The 23,017-nt window shown below is 32.4% G+C and overlaps 1 protein-coding gene across 3 annotated transcripts in view; it reads left to right on the top strand.

The window, feature by feature from the left end:
* tweek (transmembrane protein KIAA1109 homolog tweek) overlaps positions 1-22,567 on the top strand; it is a 176,409-nt gene extending 153,842 nt beyond the window's left edge. For 2 of the 3 annotated variants that reach the window (XM_067280734.1, XM_067280733.1), the window contains exons 55-62: positions 2,113-2,270; positions 3,921-4,119; positions 14,096-14,313; positions 14,388-14,642; positions 17,072-17,254; positions 17,343-17,528; positions 19,027-19,357; positions 19,809-22,567. In XM_067280734.1, coding sequence (XP_067136835.1) covers positions 2,113-2,270; positions 3,921-4,119; positions 14,096-14,313; positions 14,388-14,642; positions 17,072-17,254; positions 17,343-17,528; positions 19,027-19,357; positions 19,809-20,019 — 1,741 coding nt within the window. In that variant the 3' untranslated portion in view covers positions 20,020-22,567. The remainder of the gene's footprint in view (positions 1-2,112; positions 2,271-3,920; positions 4,120-14,095; positions 14,314-14,387; positions 14,643-17,071; positions 17,255-17,342; positions 17,529-19,026; positions 19,358-19,808) is intronic. The other variant, XM_067280735.1, reaches the window with a different exon arrangement.
* Positions 22,568-23,017: the final 450 nt, after the last annotated feature.

Genomic DNA, 23,017 nt, shown 5'->3' with positions numbered 1-23,017 from the left:
TAAAAGCAAATGTGGTCGTCTGTCCTGGGGATGTATCTTGTCATTCATATGGCACTACCTATGTCTAGAATGTGGTGTGACGATTTCGGCTTTAGCATCCGGGATATCTCGAAAAGCTAGTGTAGAACCTGAGACAGTTCTGTCTGCACCCATTCAAAACATCGATAATAATAAGAAGAAGAATTCAAAGAAATCAAAGAAGGGTCGGGATAAGGAAACGTCAACCACTGCGAGTAAAAAAAGAAATAAGAAGTCATCGAAAGTTGCAGCCGACGCAAAACAAGGGGGGGAAAAAGGATCTATTATAAACGAAGATCAAAGTTCGAAAGTCAGGAGGAAATGTAAAAAAGGGAAATGACAGACAATCAACATGAGTAAAAAAATGTTTTTTTCTATTAAAATAGGGTTTACAGTATCTTATTATAGTATAGGAGTTCCTAGGTCACGTTATTACGAAACAGTGCGCAACGCGCAGTCTCCATATAAGACGAAGATGGTGACCGGAAACGCGTAAGCCACGTCAAACGCAGGGGAAAAAATTATCTCCGCAGCAGTCTCAAATTAAGGAAAATTTTCCCCGTCACCGTCTAGAATGTAGGGAAAAATCCCTCTGGTCGCCATCTTGCCACCAAGGGTAACATTAACCTTATATCTCTACAGTTTGAACTGTTCTACACTTTTATGTGAAGAACTAACTAAACTGGGTGATCGGTTAACGAACAAATTGTATAATGAACACTTTCATGAAAGATTTTTATGTTCGGACAACGAATACATGTTCGGATAATGAACACCTCACAGAAAAAACACAAGAAGAAGCAACATAAAATAACGAATACCAATTGATCTTCCCTCATCTTCAGGCAACAATTCAAAACTTTTCAGAGCCCTGGCGAAGTCAACATCAATGTTAAACCCAGTATATACTGATCAGATAGTATTCCTCTAAACTTTGAAACTCTCCCTTGTAATTCCAGACTTCTATTTTTCTGACAGAAACAATTTTTTTGTAGTATTCACAAGACTGTCAGGCAAGCACTCGTTAAGTTTTGCGTCTGTTTTTATTTTCGAAAGGTGAGAGTATAATAGCAAAGGTAGAGAGTGGGTAGAAGATGTCTGATGTTGCTGGGCCATATGGCTTGAACAGGTCTACAGTAGGCTGCAGTTCAATCTTATCTAAGAAAGATACTGTATAATCAAGAAGACTGAAGCAGCTAAAGGAGTAACAAAAATCACATCTGAGAAATAAAGAACATTGAAGAGCTCATAATGGAACCTGAAAACTGATCTGATGACAGAAGAATGCCAAGAACTCTTGAATAAAAAACACCAAGAAACTCAGCAAGATGTGTTTTCTTCTGAAAAAGAGGAATAATGCTGATATTTGCTATTAAAGATCTTTTTGAAGAAGTGGGAGGATGTGAGAACAACGGTCTTAGAATGATATCCAAACCAGGTTGAGGTTAATAAGCTTGGGGATCTCTACAATTACAATGCTATTATATTCTGAAAAATCCCAAAGAAGAGAGAAAAGCAATCAACATTAGACAGATTCTTTAACCCCCACAAATGAAAAAAACACGACTAATAAAAATGCAAGACTGTGTATATATGTATTTTTATTATTACATATAAATAAATGTAGTAAGAAAGTATATATTTTTTATTTTTTGGGATCTCCAGAACAAATTAATCAAATTCCCATAAAAACCTATGGTAAATTGATAATCTGTTAACAAACAATTTGGATAGCGAACAAAGTCTTGGAATGGGTTATGTTCATTAACTGATCACTCACTATATTTCTTTCCCTTGAAATTACAAAATTTTATTTATGTATGCATTTAATCTCTAAACCAAAAGCAAAATTTCAAATCTCTTCTACTATTATGGACATATATTTTATATTATAAAAATGTTAAAATATATATACTTAACTCAGAATTTTTGAAATAAAATAAACATAACTATGATTGTGAGGTATGACAGTATTTGACATATATTTTTAATAATTTGGAATTATTTATTGTTATATTATTAACTAAATTTATAACTATATTGAAATTATGGAGTGATAAATAAAATTAATATATATACTTTAAAATTATTAAGGTGGCTGACAAGAGAGTTCAAATCACAGGGTCGCTTATCAATAGGTAGTACAGGGCATAAAAACCTTTATGTGTCCATTGGATTGGAAGGTTCAACATTAGACAGCAAGGGAGGAATTGTTGGTGGAACCATTGAGCTTAGTCAAATAGATACGTGCAGTAAGTATCTAATTGAAATCTAAATAAATAAAAAGCAAATAGTTTGTTATCTTAGATATAAAAATAAATAGCCAGAAATTATTCTTTATTACTAAAGAAAAATGACTACAAATTTAGCTAGTCATAATGTTTCAATAAGAATTGAGCACTGTAACAGAAGTATTTATGAACGATGCAATGTCTCAAATCGAGAATTTTGTAATTCCAAGAATTTAAGATAGTAAAACTCTAGATTTAAACTTATTTTACTTTTCATATTTGCCAATGTAATCTAACACTGGATAACAAAATTCTTGAATTTTGAACAACTATGTTACAAGTTCTCCAATTTGTCCAAATGCATCCTGACATATCTGCACAAATTGTCACATGTGAACTAAGCACATGATTTCAGTTTAGTAGACAATAGATTCTGATGATAAAAGATGTGAATAAATATACGGCAATAAATGTGAATAGCAATAAACGGCTGTGTTTAAAAGGTGTACAAGAGTCTGTGGATAAAAGAAACTTTAATAACTTTGAGACAGAAGTATTATTAGGATTAGTTTTAAAATATCAAAATGTATTAGAAAATAAAAACCAAACAAGGTAACAAATGTAGGGATGAACATAAATAACAAATACAGCAGTTTCAGGAAATTGTAGAACTACAGTAGACCTCCCCTATAACACGGTAGATACATTCCGTGTTATAGGGGGGTCTACTGTATAGAATAGTGAACAATTATTATTTTGTTATATAATCTTAAAAACTAAAACAAATAAAAGTTAAGTAGAAGAAAAGAAAGACATTTTTAAAAATTAGAGATTCAGTGATGATGTAATCATTTATAATATAGCTGTTTACATTCAACTTTTTTCAAGAGCTTAAAATCATCATAAAAATTAAATATAATTATATTGTTCTAAAAATAATTCAAATAGCACATGTACTAATCTCTAATTTAAGAATTAACTTGCTGTTCTTAATTGCAGTTCATATTTAAATATTATTCTATTTAATTTGGGATGTTGAATATGGGTCATAAAATTCTTAATGATTGACTTAACTTTAATTAAATTTCACAAGGAATTAATATCACAGATTAAAAACTTATATAATTAATATAATTTGCTTGTTGTTTACTGATAATATTTGAACAGTATAATATTTTATATGTGATTTAAAAAGAATAATATACACAATTTAGAAAGAATTTTGAAATGTATGAATAGTATATGAATTTTAAGAGATCTGAAATGCAAAAGTATTCAGGTTTGTAAATATGGTTCTCAAGTATTTCTTTTCCATAATTTAGAGAAAACGTTACTATATCAATGCATAAAATTGAAAAAAATGATTCACTATCTATTTTGTTTTCAATTTAGTCTGTAATAATAGATTTTTTTATTAAATGTTTACCTTCTGTACACAACTTTAATTCCTGATATTATCATATTCATTTGATTAAATAATTATATTTGGTATAGCATTTCATTAGTTGTATTTTTAATATAATCTAGTTTATTTCTTATTTTATGTTTTCACAACATATTGTACAGTACTTAAATTAAAATATGGTTAAAAATTGCAGCTTAGCACTGTGACGATTCACATCAAGTAATTTCAATTTTTTGTTATACAGTACTTTAAATGTTTACTTACAGCACATTTCAAAGAAGATTTTGGTCAAGAACCAGATCATACAATAGCCATAAAACTGTCTGCATTAGAATCAAGATTAGATTACATGGGAACCAGTGTCCTTATGGGTCGTGTGAGTAGTTTGGACATAACAGTTAGAGATGAATGGCGAGTCTGTCAGAGTAGTCATCAAGATTCTCTTTCAAATCATCCTACAAAAAGGTAAATCATTTTGATTTAAGAATTGATATTTCATTTTTATGCAAAACTTAATTTGTTCTGTTGAAATGTATTTTGGAGTTTTATTATTATTATTATTATTATGTGAAATATACTCGGTTAACACCGGTGACTGTGTACTATGCAAGGCATAGTAACCAAAACATAAATTAAAGAAGTGTATCAGCATGTGTGTCTGTATTCAGGAATTTTCTCACAATATGACATGTATTCAATATAGTGGCCTTCTGTAGTGTGATGTATGTGTTTCTATTCAATTGTAATGTGCCCAGGCTTTTGTGTAGTGTGTATGACACCTGTAGGTATGACACCTGTAGAGGAGAGAACAACAGGTACAATAAGCACCCTATCCATCCTCCACAGATGCCTTATTTCCTGAGCGAGTTCTGTGTACTTGCTAATTTCTTCAGTGCATGCGTTTTGTATATTGTGTAGTGTTTGGAATGTATATGTCTATAATGTATGTGATTTTATTGTGTTTGTCAATGAGTGTGATGTCTGGTCTGTTGTGGAAAATTGTTTTATCTGTGATTATGGCTCTGTTATAGTACATTTTGTGCGTGTTGTTTTCCAATACTGTCTGTGGAATGTATTTGTAGTATGGTTCGTGGATGTCTACTAATTTGTGTTTCTTTGCAAGCTCTTGGTGTATTATATTTGCTACTTGATTATGTCTGTGTAAATAATCTGTCTGTGCCAAGAGCTTGCAACCGGAAGTGATGTGTTGTATAGTTTCTGGCATGATGTGACATTTTCTGCATGTGTCATTTGTGATTGTTGCATCTTTGAGTATGTGTTTTCTGTAGTTTTTAGTATTTATGACCTGATCCTGTATGGCGATCATGAATCCTTCCGTCTCCCCAAAGAGGCATCCCCGAGCTAACCAGCTGTTTGATGCAGTTTTGTCAACAAAATCCTGGATCAGGTCATAAGGATGCCTGCCATGGAGTGCCTTTTGAGCCCACAATTGCTTAATGGTGTCTATGCTTTTTATATGTTGTGTTGTGTCCATACAACATGAATGTAAGTTTAATGGCGTGTTATTTGAGTCTGCTAGAGTTACTGCTTTATGTAACTGTGATGTTTCTTGTTTTTCTGTGGAAAAACTCTCGCAGTGACTGTATTTGTTTGTAGTGAAGGTTAACTATGTCAATCAGGCCACGTCTGCCATCTTTATGTGGAAGGGTTAATCTTTCTGTGGCAGATTTAGGGTGGTGTTGTTTATGCTTAGTAAGCATTGTTCTTGTTTTACTTTGGATTTGCTCGAGATCTGTGTGAGTCCAATGTAGTAGTAATAATAATAATAATAATAATAATAATAATAATAATAACAACAACAATAATAACAATAACAATAATAATAACAATAACTCTCCCGTGGTCACCACCTGGTCGTGGTGGGAGAGCCCAGTAATTTTACTGATCCATAGGGCAATGCAGGCTGGAGCATAAGCTCCTGGTAGGGACACCCATGCCAGTAAGGTCTATGGGGAGAAATGAAGCTAAGAGTGACCACGCCCACATTCTGTGGAGATATTCATCATGGTAATAACTAGATCAAAGTGTGATACCGGATCGGACGTCGCCCGGGTTAACAAGGTCCGCGTTCGTGGGTTAGGCAGAGGCTCACGTTCGAAAAATAGGTCACAGTCTCCCTTGGTTACCGGTGGCGAAAGCAGCACCGGCCCAAGCATGGCTACTGCAATGCCCTCAACAGATGTGAGGAACCAACCCAGCCTTGGTGTTTCTGTGGCAATGCATCCACAGACCACAAAGGCTGGAAAACCACGCCAACGGATGAAATGGACAGTAGAAATGAACGAGTTTATCATCCGTACTTATTACACCATCACAAAACTCGAAACAAACATGACAGCATACAGACAACAACTACACCATAGATTCACACAACAGTATCCTCATCTCACTGTCACTGAACAAAGGGTTGTTGATCAAAAAAGAACAATTATACACAACAACCTTATTCCACAAACAACACTTGAACTTATCAAACAACAGGTTGCTGATCAAATACATCAACAGACAGAAACATCTAACATTAATGAAGATCATGTAACCTGTCAGGATAATCCAGCAACAAGCATTGATAATAACACACATACAACAATTACCACTAATGATACTACAGACACTTCCTCATCCATCACTGATAACATAGACTTGGATTTAGTTAATACGCTCTCACTTATATTTCAGGAAACACTCACTAAATATACAGGTACAGATCCCACACAACGACCACGAATACCAAAAATCAACACGTCAAAGGAAGTAGGAAAAACACTAAATTATGTAAACACTCACTTACTACCACACTACATTCATTCAATTTCTACACTCGCAGACATTCATACATTAGTTTATGCTGGGGCAGTCACAGTAGTGACACACCATGGACTGAAAGTACAATCACAGACAAATACACAGAAAACACAATTCTATCACAAGCCTGCCTGGCAGAGAAGAATAGAAACACAAATAAATGACATTAGACAGCAATTAGGCAGGCTAACACAATACACTAAAAACAACATAACACCCAAATTAAGGAAACAGCTCAAAAACATTTTCAAGAAAATAAAAACACACACAAAACACGAACATCACAACACACGCATTACAGAATACATTGATACACTAAAACAAAAACTTGCTGCCAAAGCACGTAGACTCAAACGATACAAAACATGTACACTACGAAAACAACAAAATAAATTATTTACAAACAATGAAAAACTCTTTTACAGACAAATTAATAACAAAGCAAACACTGATACACAGCACAGTGGCACACCAACAGAAGAAGAACTCACAACTTATTGGTCTTCTCTTTGGTCCAGTGCTGTCACGCATAATGCTAATGCAGGCTGGATCGAGGAGGAGAAGAGAAACTTGCACAACATACCAACTATGCCCTGTGCTGAAATAAACATACATGATTTCCAATACACTGTTAACAGAACACACAACTGGAAGACACCTGGTGTAGACAACATTCACAATTTCTGGTACAAAAAGTTTACATCACTGCACCAGGAACTAGCTAAACACCTAACACACATCATCATCAATCCACAAGACATGCCAAATTTTCTTACTCAGGGCATCACCTACATGAAACCTAAAAACAACAATACCACAGACCCCACACAATACAGACCAATTACATGTCTTCCAACACTGTACAAATTATTGACATCCTGTATTGCAAACAAAATATACAAACATGTTGAAGAACACGACATTCTAACAGAACAACAAAAAGGTTGCCGTAGAAATCACAAGGGATGCAAAGAACAGTTACTCATAGATTCAGTCATTCTATGGCAAGCACACAAACAACACAGAAACATACACATGGCATATATAGACTACAGAAAAGCATTCGACAGTGTTCCACACAGTTGGCTGCTACATATTCTACACATGTACAAAATACATCCATCACTCATTACATTCTTTCAAAACGCTATGCAGCACTGGAGAACAACACTACATCTCAGGGTTCATAACACTTCCATACAAACAAACCAAATCTTTATTAGGCGAGGAATTTTTCAAGGAGATTCCTTGAGTCCTCTCTGGTTCTGCCTAGCCTTGAATCCATTATCCAACATGTTAAACAACACACAATATGGCTACAATATCAGGCATGAAAAAACAACACAGTATACACTGTCACATCTCATGTACATGGATGACATAAAACTTTATGCATCCACACAAAAACAACTTCATCAACTCCTACAAATCACACATTCATACACCAAGGACATACAAATGGAATTTGGCCTAGATAAATGCAAAACAGTTCACATAGAAAAAGGAATCCTGAAGAAAGAAGATTTTGCACTTGGAAATGGAGACGTTATTGAATCCATGGAAGAGGGCGAGTTCTACAAGTATTTAGGATTCCAACAGGCCAAACTAACAGAACATACACAAATAAAGCAAAGATTAATTAAAGAATACCAAAGTAGGTTAAATGCTATTCTCAGAACACAATTAAATGCAAAACACACAGTTAAAGCAATAAACACATATGTCATCCCAGTACTCACATATTCTTTTGGAGTTATACATTGGACTCACACTGATCTTGAGCAACTCCAAAGGAAAACAAGAACAACACTTACTAAGCATAAACAACATCATCCTAAATCTGCCACAGAAAGATTAACCCTTCCACGTAAAGATGGCGGACGTGGCCTGATTGACATAGTTAACCTTCACTACAAACAAATACAGTCACTGCGAGAGTTTTTCTACAAAAAACAAGAAACATCACAATTACATAAAGCAGTAACTCTAGCAGACTCGAATAACACACCATTAAACTTACACTCGCATCATATGGACACAACACAACATATAAAAAGCATAGACACCATTAAGCAATCGTGGGCTCGAAAGGCACTCCATGGCAGGCATCCTTACGATCTGGCCCAGGATTTTGTTGACAGAACTGCGTCAAACAGCTGGTTAGCTCGGGGATGCTTCTTTGGGGAGACGGAAGGATTCATGATCGCCATACAGGATCAGGTCATAAATACTAAAAACTACAGAAAACACATACTCAAAGATGCAACAATCACAAATGACACATGCAGAAAATGTCACATCATGCCAGAAACTATACAACACATCACCTCTGGTTGCAAGCTCTTGGCGCAGACAGATTATTTACACAGACATAATCAAGTAGCAAATATAATACACCAAGAGCTTGCAAAGAAACACAAATTAGTAGACATCCACGAACCGTACTACAAATACATTCCACAGACAGTATTGGAAAGCAATGCGCACAAAATGTACTATGACAGAGCCATAATCACAGATAAAACAATTTACCACAACAGACCAGACATCACACTCATTGATAAACACAATAAAATTACATACATTATAGACATATCCGTTCCAAACACTCACAATGTACAAAACACATGCACTGAAAAAATTAGCAAGTACACAGAACTCGCTCAGGAAATAAGGCATCTGTGGAGGATGGATAGGGTGCTTATTGTACCTGTTGTTCTCTCCTCTACAGGTGTCATACCACACACACTACACAAAAGCCTGGGCACATTACAATTGAATAGAAACACATACATCACACTACAGAAGGCCACTGTATTGAATACATGTCATATTGTGAGAAAATTCCTGAATACAGACACACACGCTGATACACTTCTTTAATTTATGTTTTGGTTACTATGCCTTGACTTTGGTCCAGCATAGTACACAGCCACCGGTGTTAACTAAGTATATCTCACTTAACCCAACATAATAATAATAATATTAATTATATTATTTTTTGTAAGTTAGATATACTCGGTTAACACCGGTGGCTAAGTACTATGCCGGACCAAAGTCAAGGCATAGTAACCAAAACAGAAATTAAAGAAGTGTATCAGTGTGTGTGTCTGTATTCAGGAATTTTCTCACAATATGACATGTATTCAATATAGTGGCCTTCTGTAGAGTGATATATGTGTTTCTATTCAATTGTAATGTGCCCAGGCTTTTGTGTAGTGTGTGTGGTATGACACCTGTAGAGGAGAGAACAACAGGTACAATAAGCACTCTATCCATCCTCCACAGATGCCTTATTTCCTGGGCGAGTTCTGTGTACTTGCTAATTTTTTCAGTGCATGCGTTTTGTATATTGTGAGTGTTTGGAATGGATATGTCTATAATGTATGTGATTTTATTGTGTTTGTCAATGAGTGTGATGTCTGGTCTGTTGTGGTAAATTGTTTTATCTGTGATTATGGCTCTGTCGTAGTACATTTTGTGCGTGTTGTTTTCCAATACTGTCTGTGGGATGTATTTGTAGTATGGTTCGTGGATGTCTACTAATTTGTGTTTCTTTGCAAGCTCTTGGTGTATTATATTTGCTACTTGATTATGTCTGTGTAAATAATCTGTCTGTGCCAAGAGCTTGCAACCAGAGGTGATATGTTGTATAGTTTCTGGCATGACGTGACATTTTCTGCATGTGTCATTTGTGAGTGTTGCATCTTTGAGTATGTGTTTTCTGTAGTTTTTAGTATTTATGACCTGATCCTGTATGGCAATCATGAATCCTTCCGTCTCCCCAAAGAGGCATCCCTGAGCTAACCAGCTGTTTGACGCAGTTTTGTCAACAAAATCATGGGCCAGATCATAAGGATGCCTGCCATGGAGTGCCTTTCGAGCCCACGATTGCTTAATGGTGTCTATGCTTTTTATATGTTGTGTTGTGTCCATATGATGTGAGTGTAAGTTTAATGGTGTGTTATTCGAGTCTGCTAGAGTTACTGCTTTATGTAATTGTGATGTTTCTTGTTTTTTGTAGAAAAACTCTCGCAGTGAATGTATTTGTTTGTAGTGAAGGTTAACTATGTCAATCAGGCCACGTCCGCCATCTTTACGTGGAAGGGTTAATCTTTCTGTGGCGGATTTAGGATGATGTTGTTTATGCTTAGTAAGTGTTGTTCTTGTTTTCCTTTGGAGTTGCTCGAGATCTGTGTGAGTCCAATGTATAACTCCAAAAGAATATGTGAGTACTGGGATAACATATGTGTTTATTGCTTTAACTGTGTGTTTTGCATTTAACTGTGTTCTGAGAATAGCATTTAACCTACTTTGGTATTCTTTAATTAATCTTTGCTTTATTTGTGTATGTTCTGTTAGTTTGGCCTGTTGGAATCCTAAATACTTGTAGAACTCGCCCTCTTCCATGGATTCAATAACGTCTCCATTTCCAAGTGCAAAATCTTCTTTCTTCAGGATTCCTTTTTCTATGTGAACTGTTTTGCATTTATCTAGGCCAAATTCCATTTGTATGTCCTTGGTGTATGAATGTGTGATTTGTAGGAGTTGATGAAGTTGTTTTTGTGTGGATGCATAAAGTTTTATGTCATCCAAGTACATGAGATGTGACAGTGTAAACTGTGTTGTTTTTTCGTGTCTGATATTGTAACCATATTGCGTGTTGTTTAACATGTTGGATAATGGGTTCAGGGCTAGGCAGAACCAGAGAGGACTCAAGGAATCTCCTTGAAATATTCCTCGCCTAATAAAAATTTGGTTTGTTTGTATGGAAGTGTTACTAACCCTGAGATGTAGTGTTGTTCTCCAGTGCTGCATAGCGTTTTGAAAGAATGCAATGAGTGATGGATGTATTTTGTACATGTGTAGAATATGTAGCAGCCAACTGTGTGGAACACTGTCGAATGCTTTTCTGTAGTCTATATATGCCATGTGTATGTTTCTGTGTTGTTTGTGTGCTTGCCGTAGAATGACTGAATCTATGAGTAACTGTTCTTTGCATCCCCTGTGGTTTCTACGACAACCTTTTTGTTGTTCTGTTAGAATGTCGTGTTCTTCAACGTGTTTGTATATTTTGTTTGCGATACAGGATGTCAATAATTTGTAGAGTGTTGGAAGACATGTAATTGGTCTGTATTGTGTGGGGTCTGTGGTATTGTTGTTTTTAGGTTTCATGTAGGTGATGCCCTGAGTAAGAAAATTTGGCATGTCTTGTGGATTGATGATGATGTGTGTTAGATGTTTAGCTAGTTCCTGGTGCAGTGATGTAAACTTTTTGTACCAGAAATTGTGAATGTTGTCTACACCAGGTGTCTTCCAGTTGTGTGTTCTGTTAACAGTGTATTGGAAATCATGTATGCTTATTTCAACACAGGGCATAGTTGGTATGTTGTGCAAGTTTCTCTTCTCCTCCTCGATCCAGCCTGCATTAGCATTATGCGTGACAGCACTGGACCAAAGAGAAGACCAATATGTTGTGAGTTCTTCTTCTGTTGGTGTGCCACTGTGCTGTGTAACAGTGTTTGCTTTGTTATTGATTTGTCTGTAAAAAAGTTTTTCATTGTTTGTAAATAATTTATTTTGTTGTTTTCGTAGTGTACATGTTTTGTATCGTTTGAGTCTACGTGCTTTGGCAGCAAGTTTTTGTTTTAGTGTATCAATGTATTCTGTAATGTGTGTGTTGTGATGTTCATGTTTTGTGTGTGTTTTTATTTTCTTGAAAATGTTTTTGAGCTGTTTCCTTAATTTGGGTGTTATGTTGTTTTTAGTGTATTGTGTCAGCCTGCCTAATTGCTGTCTAATGTCATTTATTTGTGTTTCTATTCTTCTCTGCCAGGCAGGCTTGTGATAGAATTGTGTTTTCTGTGTATTTGTCTGTGATTGTACTTTCAGTCCATGGTGTGTCACTACTGTGACTGCCCCAGCATAAACTAATGTATGAATGTCTGCGAGTGTAGAAATTGAATGAATGTAGTGTGGTAGTAAGTGAGTGTTTACATAATTTAGTGTTTTTCCTACTTCCTTTGACGTGTTGATTTTTGGTATTCGTGGTCGTTGTGTGGGATCTGTGCCTGTATATTTAGTGAGTGTTTCCTGAAATATATGTGAGAGTGTATTAACTAAATCCATGTCTATGTTATCAGTGATGGATGAGGAAATGTCTGTAGTATCATTAGTGGTAATTGTTGTATGTGTGTTATTATCAATGCTTGTTGCTGGATTATCCTGACAGGTTACATGATCTTCATTAATGTTAGATGTTTCTGTCTGTTGATGTATTTGATCAGCAACCTGTTGTTTGATAAGTTCAAGTGTTGTTTGTGGAATAAGGTTGTTGTGTATAATTGTTCTTTTTTGATCAACAACCCTTTGTTCAGTGACAGTGAGATGAGGATACTGTTGTGTGAATCTATGGTGTAGTTGTTGTCTGTATGCTGTCATGTTTGTTTCGAGTTTTGTGATGGTGTAGTAAGTACGGATGATAAACTCGTTCATTTCTACTGTCCATTTCATCCGTTGGCGTGGTTTTCCAGCCTTTGTGGTCTGTGGATGCATTGCCACAGAAACACCAAGGTTGGGTTTGTTCCTCACATCTGTTGAGGGCATTGCAGTAGCCATGCTTGGGCCAGTGCTGCTTTCGCCACCGGTAACCAAGGGAGACTGTGGCCTATTTTTCGAACGTGAGCCTCTGCCTAACCCACGAACGCAGACCTTGTTAACCCGGGCGACGTCCGAGCCGGTATCACACTTTGATCTAGTTATTACCATAATAAATATCTCCACAGAATGTGGGTGTGGTCACTCTTAGCTTCATTTCTCCCCATAGACCTTACTGGCATGGGTGTCCCTACCAGGAGCTTATGCTCCAGCCTGCATTGCCCTATGGATCAGTAAAATTACTGGGCTCTCCCACCACGACCAGGTGGTGACCACGGGAGAGATTATATTATTATTATTAATACTATTATTACAACAATATTATAACAATATTAATAATAATATTATTATTATTGATTTATTCATGTTATTTTATTCTCTTCTGTAATGACAAAACAAAATTTTTTGTTTTGTGTACAAAATGTGTTAATATAAGAGAAAATAATTAATCACTATAATATAAAATAAAATTTTATACAATGTGCAGGAAAATTCACTGTAATTTTATTTAAATATGTTTCAAAGAATTTTTTATTGTGTGCACTCAGTGTTAGCTCCATCAATTCACAAACTTTTTTGTGTTGTGTTTGTGTTCTTGTGTTGTACAATTAGTCACAAACATAATTAGTTTTATTGGCCAAATTTTGCATAGAAAATAAAGTTATATTTGACTTGTTTAAATATCAAATTTAACTTTTAATTTCTAATTATTGAATTCTTTTTTAAGATTATGAAAATATTATTAAAGATTTAAATATTAGTGCAATAGAAGTTAAATTAAGTTGTTTGGAACAGAATATATAATTCAATACATATTTTCAAAATTGTTTAGTTTTTATTTCTTAAATTACTCTTTTTTAAAGATCTCTTTTTTAATAAATAATTTATTAAATTTTTACATAAAATGTTTATAATAATTGTTCTAAACTTAATTATTTATTTCTTTTGTGTACTTTAGACCTGCCTTAATTTACATATGTAGTGATTTAGCATGGGATCAGTTACAATTAATTATATCTAAATCAACTACACCTGATCTTTTGAAAATGTATTCAAAATTAGAAGAATTTTTTTCACAACAGTTTCATAGTAGTAAGAGAGTTTTTTCATCTCTTCAACCACGTTATCAACGTTATTCCATTAAAAGTCGTACTCGACGTGCCAAACAAACTGAAGGTGAGTGACTGAGTGATTCTAATTATCTGTAATTATTTTACATATAAACTTTAAATATTTACATTATATCTCAGAGGGTGAAGGTCGTCATCATCGTCATTGGCAGAAAGTTTTGAAATTAGCATCAGCTCTCCATTTAAACAATTTACCTTGTCCTCTGCCAAGAATGGGAACTATATTGGGAGGAACAATAGATCTGCATGGTAACAATATATCATTAGCATGCTTTCATGGTGTCAATTTTCGTTCGAAAGCATGGGCCATTTTTAGTATGAGAGAACCCACTATTTCTTTTGCGACAGAATCACAGGATATAATTAATGATCAAGGTATGTTTTATTTTACTTTCACTTCTGAAAAATTCACTTAAAAAATTGCATTTGAAAATTTAATATATAATAAAATATTTTCTGAAATGTCAATAAAATCAAAGGGTATGCATTTATGGAATAAATCTAATGGTCTATTTAAAATTATTAATTTCTTATGAAAAACCATCTGTAATACAGTTTAAATCACAGTATCAAAAGAAACAAACTCCAAAATTTTACTATTGCATATTGCTCACAGATCACCTGAAATTTAGCTAGCAATTTTTATCTGAAGTATGCCAGTTGAATTTTCATATAATGGAGGAATTTCTTCAATGAAACTTTGCATGGAATGGGCACTAGAAGGATTTGATATGTAAAGCCAAATTTTCACTTACAAGATAATTTAATATTTAGCTTTGATCAGGATCTAGACAAGGGATTCTCAAATTTGGCTATCAGGGTATAACTTTTCACTCACTAAATATCTTAGAAATGATTTCCATTTCAGACAATTTTTTGATTTTATCTTGGATAATAAAATTCTAAATGCAAAGGAATATAGATATTATTGCGAAAGATTCTTACATTTTCACACAAGTGCAGCCACAAATCATTTTTTCTATCCACACATGTGACCACAGAAAAATGTTCTCTGAAAATGCCTCATCTAGACTGAGAGGACTCCAGCAATGGTTAACAGACTAATAAATGTAATGTTTTTAAAAAAAATTTATAAACAAAGTCTTTATTCCAATTCTGTTTTCTTTATTTAATTCATTTACTAAATCTCTGTGTTCAATGTACAACTTTAAACAAGTAATGATGATACAGTATTTTCATTAGATCTTGTGTCAAATGTAAGGACTGAATTTTCAAAAACAAGGTTTTTTATTAAATAACAATAATGTTGATTTTTTTCTGTTTAAATTGATCTAATGAAAAGTTTTTGAGTAGTGAAACTATACATTTTTATTACTCAAAAACTGTAATTGTTGTTAATACTATTATTTTTGAATATTTTTCAACTTTATATAATTGTGAGGATAACTGGGGGTAGAAGATTCATTTTCTACTTCTTACTCGGCAACAGATCCACGAGATCCTTCCAAAGGGTCATAGGATGGCATTAATACATTAGATTAATTAAAAGAAGAGGCGGAGACAAGACAATCATATAATCGATACCGCCTATCAGGATTTCCCAACACCAGTTAAACTATTGTTTTGAATCGCGGTTTAACTCATGATATAAGATAGTGAATAAATTTAAGTAGGAGGGCTTATTCCACGAGTGGGGAGGATATGTAGGTAAGTGATAAGACTTGACGTAGAGCGGAGTTCATAGAGTCATAGAGGAGACCATTATTAAATAACAAACAAAATTTAATGAGAACTAACAAATAAAATACAAATATATATATATATATATATATATATATATCAAGAGAATAATAAACCCTATCTAATCTGCATGAGAGAGAGAATTTACACATATTTGAAATGTATACTACCTCAACTGTTGGTCGGAGCATAGTCTTCTTTGGTTGGCAATGAAGCGTTGATATGCGGGACGACGGCAATGGAAGTTTGGGAGGAGGATGAGAATCTTGGCAGGAACTTACAGTGCACAAGTTCAATATGTGGGCTATGATAAGCGATCTTCTTCTATCATCTCTCCAGACTCTGCGGGAACTGCCTCAATCAGAGGAAATTGCCCTTTTTATCCCCAAATTTCAACCAATAGCATGAAATGATTCAGTTACAACGGGATGTGTGATGACGTGTAGAGGGGGTAAAAATACAGATGGTCGTCAAAAATTTGAAGATAAGGTCCTGTGAGAAAGGAAGTGGATTTTCCTCTCTAGCTAAAAAGTGACACTGTATCTTTCCTTTTTTGGAAATAATATGTAATTTCTTACAATAATTTATAAATCATACTTATTTAATTAGATAATTTGTGGGCCAAATCTCACATAATTATCAGAAATATTATGATTAATTGTTTGGATCAGAAAATACTGAAATGATACTGTGTAATAATGATTTTATTGATTCTTTAAATTTATGAACTTGGATTTTGGATTCAATTAATTCTTATCATAATATTAATGAAAAGAACAAAATAAAAAATTGTTAGAAATATATAATAATTATAAAATCAGCAATTTTTAATTTTATAGCATATTCTGTTATTGACTTTTACTTAATGCTCCTGTTAAATTCTTGTAATGAAAATTTTGTGATACTTTCTTTGATTACTAATTCTGAAAAGTAAATTATATTAGACTTTTATTTGAAAATATTTAATGCAATAAAAATTATAAATGTCTTTTTTTCAATTGCAGTTCTATTACTATTAATTATTTGTAATAATGTAATAAAACCAGTTTAAACGTTTAATTTTATGTTATTTTTTAATATTCTGTTTTGTCACTTATTTTCAGATTCTATGGGCACGCACATTGTTCAAAATTTGTCTTTTAAACTTGGCCGAAATCTTGCCGAAACAGCTCAACACACCAGTATGGCCACAGTCTGTCGTATTTCCCGTAATGTTCTTTTTCCTCCTCAGTTTAGAACCATGCATGAATGGTTTCATTATACTTTTGCTACAAGTGAATTGGATGGTGAGATGTTATAAAGATTATTATTTTTTAAAATATAAATTGCTGTTAGTTACTATTATTTACATTAATTAAAATTAAAATATCTTAGATGTACAGAGATTTCCTCTCTTGGAGCATGAAAGAAATGAATCAGTCAGTTCTGATCGTCGTTCTTCGATATGCATAAAAATTCCAGAATTTAATCATAGCATGGAAGTGATATTTAAATTACCCAGTCTTCAACTTCAGTTAAAAACAGAACATTTTCAATTAGCAAAAGGTCCTTCATTAACAGGTAAAGAATAATTTACATAATTTCAATATTATATATGATTTTTTCTTTTTTTAAAAATTAACAATAGCATATTGTATTTGAAGAAATTTAGTTAAATATAATTACCCATTGTTTATTTTTACTCTTTTCCAATGTTAATCATATAATTTATTGTTTCAATGTTTGTAGAAAAGAAAAGATATTTATTAGAATGCTTTTTAGAATTATAGTGAGAAAAAAAATTTTTCAAAAATAATTAGAAAATTAATTAAAAAAACTAATACTGATAGCAGATGCAGTACCCAAAGGGGGGTTAACTTTTCATATTTAATTACAAGGCATGTTTTTTAAGGAAGTACTGTTTTGATATTAAAAAAACACAAGTGCAATTTTTTAAATAATTTTAATCTTACATAAAAGCCTGTACCTTAATTTACTTTTCAACATAATTTCCTCCAATATTAAGGCACTTTTCATATTGTACAACCAGCTTTTGAATTCCATCCTCATAGAAACGTGTTGCCTGATTTGCCAACCACTGCAGCATGGCATTTTGACATCATTGTCATCATAGCGCTGGCCGCCTAGATGCTTTCTTAAGTGGAGGAACAAATGGTAGTCACTAGGTGCTAGATCAGGGCTATACAGAGGGTGATCAAGTTGTTCCCAGCCATTGATGTGATAAGATCTCAGGTTTGTTGAGCCACATGTGGACAGGCATTGTCATGAAGCAAAACAATTCCCTTATTGAGCTTGCCACGCCTTTTGTTTTGGATGGCAAAATTGTAAAGCATCTGTTTTCTCGAACTTTTGCATCAACTTTCTGCACCAAGTCTTCAGTAATGACAGATGATCAACCACTATGCTTCTCATCATAGACATTAGTACGGACATCTTTAAATGCTCTAACCCATATTCTTACGATTCCATTGCTCATAATGTTTTTTTTATATACCCCACTAATCTGCTGATGAATGTCAACCAATTTCACGTCTTTTGCATTAAAAAAAAAACGAATCACTGTGTGCACTTCACAATCAGCGGGATTTTGAATTGTCTGAGACATTTTAAACCCACACAAACAAACGTAAAATGAACGAATGCTTCTGTAATGGCATCTGTGGCTAGCCAACAGATGTAGGTACTCAGTGCACATTTGTGAAACACCAACTGCAGCAATGAAGCAGCCATATTTTAAAATGATACTTACTTGAAAAATGCCATGTATTTGATTTCTGTAAAAAATTGCTAATTTTCTGAAATTTTTCTAATGTTATTGTTGTTATATAACAGCATTTCTTGCCTGGTGGTAACATCGTAACAAATTTTTTTACATAATTTAGTCCATCCAGAAAATATTTTAATAAATAAATTTTTATGTAGAATCATCTAAATAGGTAAATTTTATTAACATTTATATTTATTGTTTAATAAAAAAAAATTAGAACTTTACCACAGATATTTAGAAGTTGTATGAATTAAATTTAAAAAATATTGATAATTTAATTTATTCTATTAGATCCCAAACCTACTGTGGAATGCAGTTTTGTTACAGAGTTTGATGATCATATTTTTGTTGCTGTCGATGCTGATGCATTTTTCTTTTTACACGATCTTATAACAGCATACATAAAAGAGAAAGATGGTATAATTTATAGTTCTAAAGCTTTACTATTATCATTAGTGTTAAAAATGATCTGTACATATAAATATTTTTTAATAGTAAATTATGGAAAGACACAGTCACCAGATAGTGATAGGAAATGCAAAGTTTCTGATCCAACTGAAGCTTTGCAAAAAGATTGGAGAAATTATCAGTGTCATACCTGGCATCTAGAACCCACAGTCAGGTTAGATTTTAGAATATTTTTGTAATTTAAGTTCTTAAATGATCATTTACCTAATTTAGATAAAATATTTAATATTTTCCATTCAAGTAATACCAATGTAGTTGCTTCATTTAATTCAATTTTAAAATATTAAAATATACTTTACAATTGAAGTATTTATATACAATTTGTAATAATAATAAAGTAGTATGAATAAATAAATACATAATAATTAGTGTTATTCCAATGTTATAATAATGTATCAATTTAAATAAAAATCTGATTTTGTTTTAATTATACTATTTGATTTATTTGTAATGTATAGATAAGTTTATCACCAAATAAAGTATTTAGAATTTTTGATTTCTATAGAAAATTTTATTATAATTGTAAAATAGAAAAGAAAATCTTTCTTGCTCTTAACTTTATTCCAGTAGATACTAATTTTTGTCAACTTAATTTTTTGATTTAGATTATTATCATGGGGTGGAAAGGGTATAGAACCTTATGGTGTCGACTATATTCTTCAGAAGCTGGGATTTGCTCATGCACGTGTCACCATTCCAAAATGGATGCAGAGAGGATGCATGGATCCTTTGGATAAAATTCTATCATTAGTTATGGAGAAAATGCTCATAGCATATCGTGAAGACAAAGATGAACAAGTATCTGGAAAGCGATAAGTTGAGTAACTTCAAAAATGTACAAATATCAAATATGTTTGTTTCAAACGTGGTTATTAAAATTATTGTTGACAAACTTTGATGTTTATATGTTAAAATATCATTCATGTAAGTAAAATTTTCTATTACAATATCCCATTGAGAAGTACTTGCACTGAAAATGGATAAATAAATTATTCTTTTATCATTTAAAGAATAAGTTTAAATATGGCATTTATTTTATCAGATGTACAGTACATCTATTGTTAACATGTTATAAGAGAAAGACATGATTTAGAAACTTAATATATTCAGATTTAAAATAGTTTACAAATATAAATTTACCATATCTGCGAAAAATCTTAAAATTATACTATATAAGAACTTACTCATTTTGTACTAAAAATTTGATAAATATGTGTAAAGCATTCGACATTTTCATAAAAAATTTTCCCATAAGATTATATTTATGACATTTGTAGTTGTAATGCATTGTTAAAAATTTAAATATTTTACAATAAATTTTTGATGAGATATTCTCAAACATTTATGCAAACAAATTGTCGAATGTCAGTAGAACAAAACAATTTATTTGTATCCTAACATAATCCTCCAAGAATGGATCTGCAAGTGTGGCAAGTGAAATATAGCAGATACATTATCATTATTCTTATTTTTATCCTAGTATGGAAAACAGCAACTCTAAAATTATTATTATAAGTTGAATGAAACTGATCATTTTAATTTATTTGCAAATGGTTACTTGTAAGTTAAACGTAATCACTCCCAGCGTTGAATCATTTGTCCAACTAGGTAGCGAGCCTGGTGATTCCAAGCTTGTAGAAGTCTTTTGATTTTTGCTTCATGAGTCTATGACCAGCTTATACACGTCTGCATCTGAGGTAAACTTGCAACCCTTCAGGTGCTTCTCCAATTTACTAACACATGAAAGTCACATGGTTAAAGGTCCAAACTGTAAGGTAGGTGTTGCAGAATTTTTCATTCAAAGTTCTCAATCTTATCACAAGTCATATTGGCAGTGAATGGTCTTACATTGTCATGCAAAAGGATCACAATGTCTGACAATAAGTCTCTGTGCTTATTTTTGATTGCTGTGTGGCATGGTTGCACATTTTCTTTCATGAAGTATGGACCAATTCACCATGCGACTTTTATGTATTTGATGATTTATTGGAAAAGCATCTGAAGGGATGCAATTTTGCTTTGGATGCAAAGCTGGTCACAGACTTCCTAAAAAAGATTTCTATGAGCATGAAATCACCAGACTCATTACCAATTGGACAAATGGTTCAGTGCTGATGGTCGTTGCTTTTAACTTACAGGTAAGTTTTCAAATAAATTATATTGATTTGCTTTCAATCAATTCTTTGTAATAAATTAAACATCTTTTGTAAATGTATATATATGCATATAATCTTTTTTATGTTGAAAACATATTCGGTATTTAAAAACAAATGTATACATTTGACAAATTTCATTTAAATTTTTAGATATAGCAATTAATTTTTGAATTTTAGTATCATATAATTTTATTTCTTCTCTACAAAATCAGTTATTACCTTAAAAGTATTTTTGTAAATTTTGCACAACTACAGTATTGTGTATGTTATAAAAAGTATATTGTAAGTATTATTATTAGCAAATTAAATTATAAATTTATATTTACTGTATATACAAAAATGTTGTTGGATTACAATTTAGTCAGTCTGCTGCAGGGTTTATATACAAATTGTTACATTATACAGTGTTTTAAATTGCCTTTATTTCATTAATTCAAATAGAATTTTAAATTTAGAAAGATATTTCTATTTATTTTTATGTTAGTTTTGAAATACAATTTTCTTGAATTTAGTGATGTTTTTAAAATTGTCTTTCAAAAATATTTTAAACATTTGAATTAATAAGATAAAGGCTTCCCTGTAATTTATGATATTGCCCAGTTTATATATCCCCAAAATATTACTATGTAAATGTATATTTTTTCCTCCTAAATTTACTTTAAGGTCCCTGAAGAGCAAATTATTTAAGTTAAGCTCAATTTCAAGTAATTTTTTCTAACATTCCATTTCTGAAATTTGTGTGATTACTGGTGCTGTAAAGGAATTATTATGGCACAAAGTATGGATATTTTCATTGTTGTTTATATAAATATATTTAAATATATATATATTCTAGTCATGTATAAAAGATTTATTATCATCTTCAGTAATTGTAACTAGCTTGTAAAAAATATATTTAAAATAATGATTTATTGCTATATGGTTGTTATAATTCTTTATAAGGCAATAAATTGCACTGCTACTGATTTTTACTTAATTCTAAATACTCAGTTTCGTAAGGGAATTATTAAAATTAATTAACATTCTTTATTTAATACATATATTTTTTATACAACATTTTGCTTTGGACTGATTTTCTTTCTGTAATTCTAATTCAAAAATAGTTACGTTTTTTGGTAAATATATTGTTAAAATGTAAATGGGATATAAGGAGAGCTTATTTTTGTGTAGATTTATTTAAAAATAAAAATACTGGATCGAAAACAATATTTTTTTTCTCTGTTAATTGTTTTTTATCACTGTTATTGTATGATATGTATAAAATATGCGATATCTTCATAGCTTATCATCCACATAGGATGATAAGCAAGAGCTGTTCCAAACTGTCAGTTTTATTAAAACTCATAGGTAAATATTGTTATTATGAGCTAGAACACGTTCTACATTGAGAACAATTACATTTTGCTGCAAAACAGATGTGTAACAAAGGTTAATAATAATAAAATAAAAAGTCACCAACAGTATATTTCCAGTTATGCCAAATCATTAAAGTGTAAATATCTGTGAATTTCATTGAAGAAAAGAAGAAAAATGCTTTAAAAAATCATTAGAAAATTATTATTACTTTGGTGTAATCATTCATTACAAATACTAACGTCACTCATAGGCTGCTAAAGCCATCAAGGATGTGACAAAGACGAGATGTTGATCTTGATTCT

This window comes from Centruroides vittatus, unplaced genomic scaffold (assembly GCF_030686945.1).
Source record: "Centruroides vittatus isolate TY-2023 unplaced genomic scaffold, ASM3068694v2 contig_890, whole genome shotgun sequence".
Lineage (NCBI taxonomy): Eukaryota > Metazoa > Arthropoda > Arachnida > Scorpiones > Buthidae > Centruroides > Centruroides vittatus.
The sequence above is the reverse complement of the archived record's forward strand: the minus strand, read 5'-3'. Positions and strand labels throughout refer to the sequence as shown.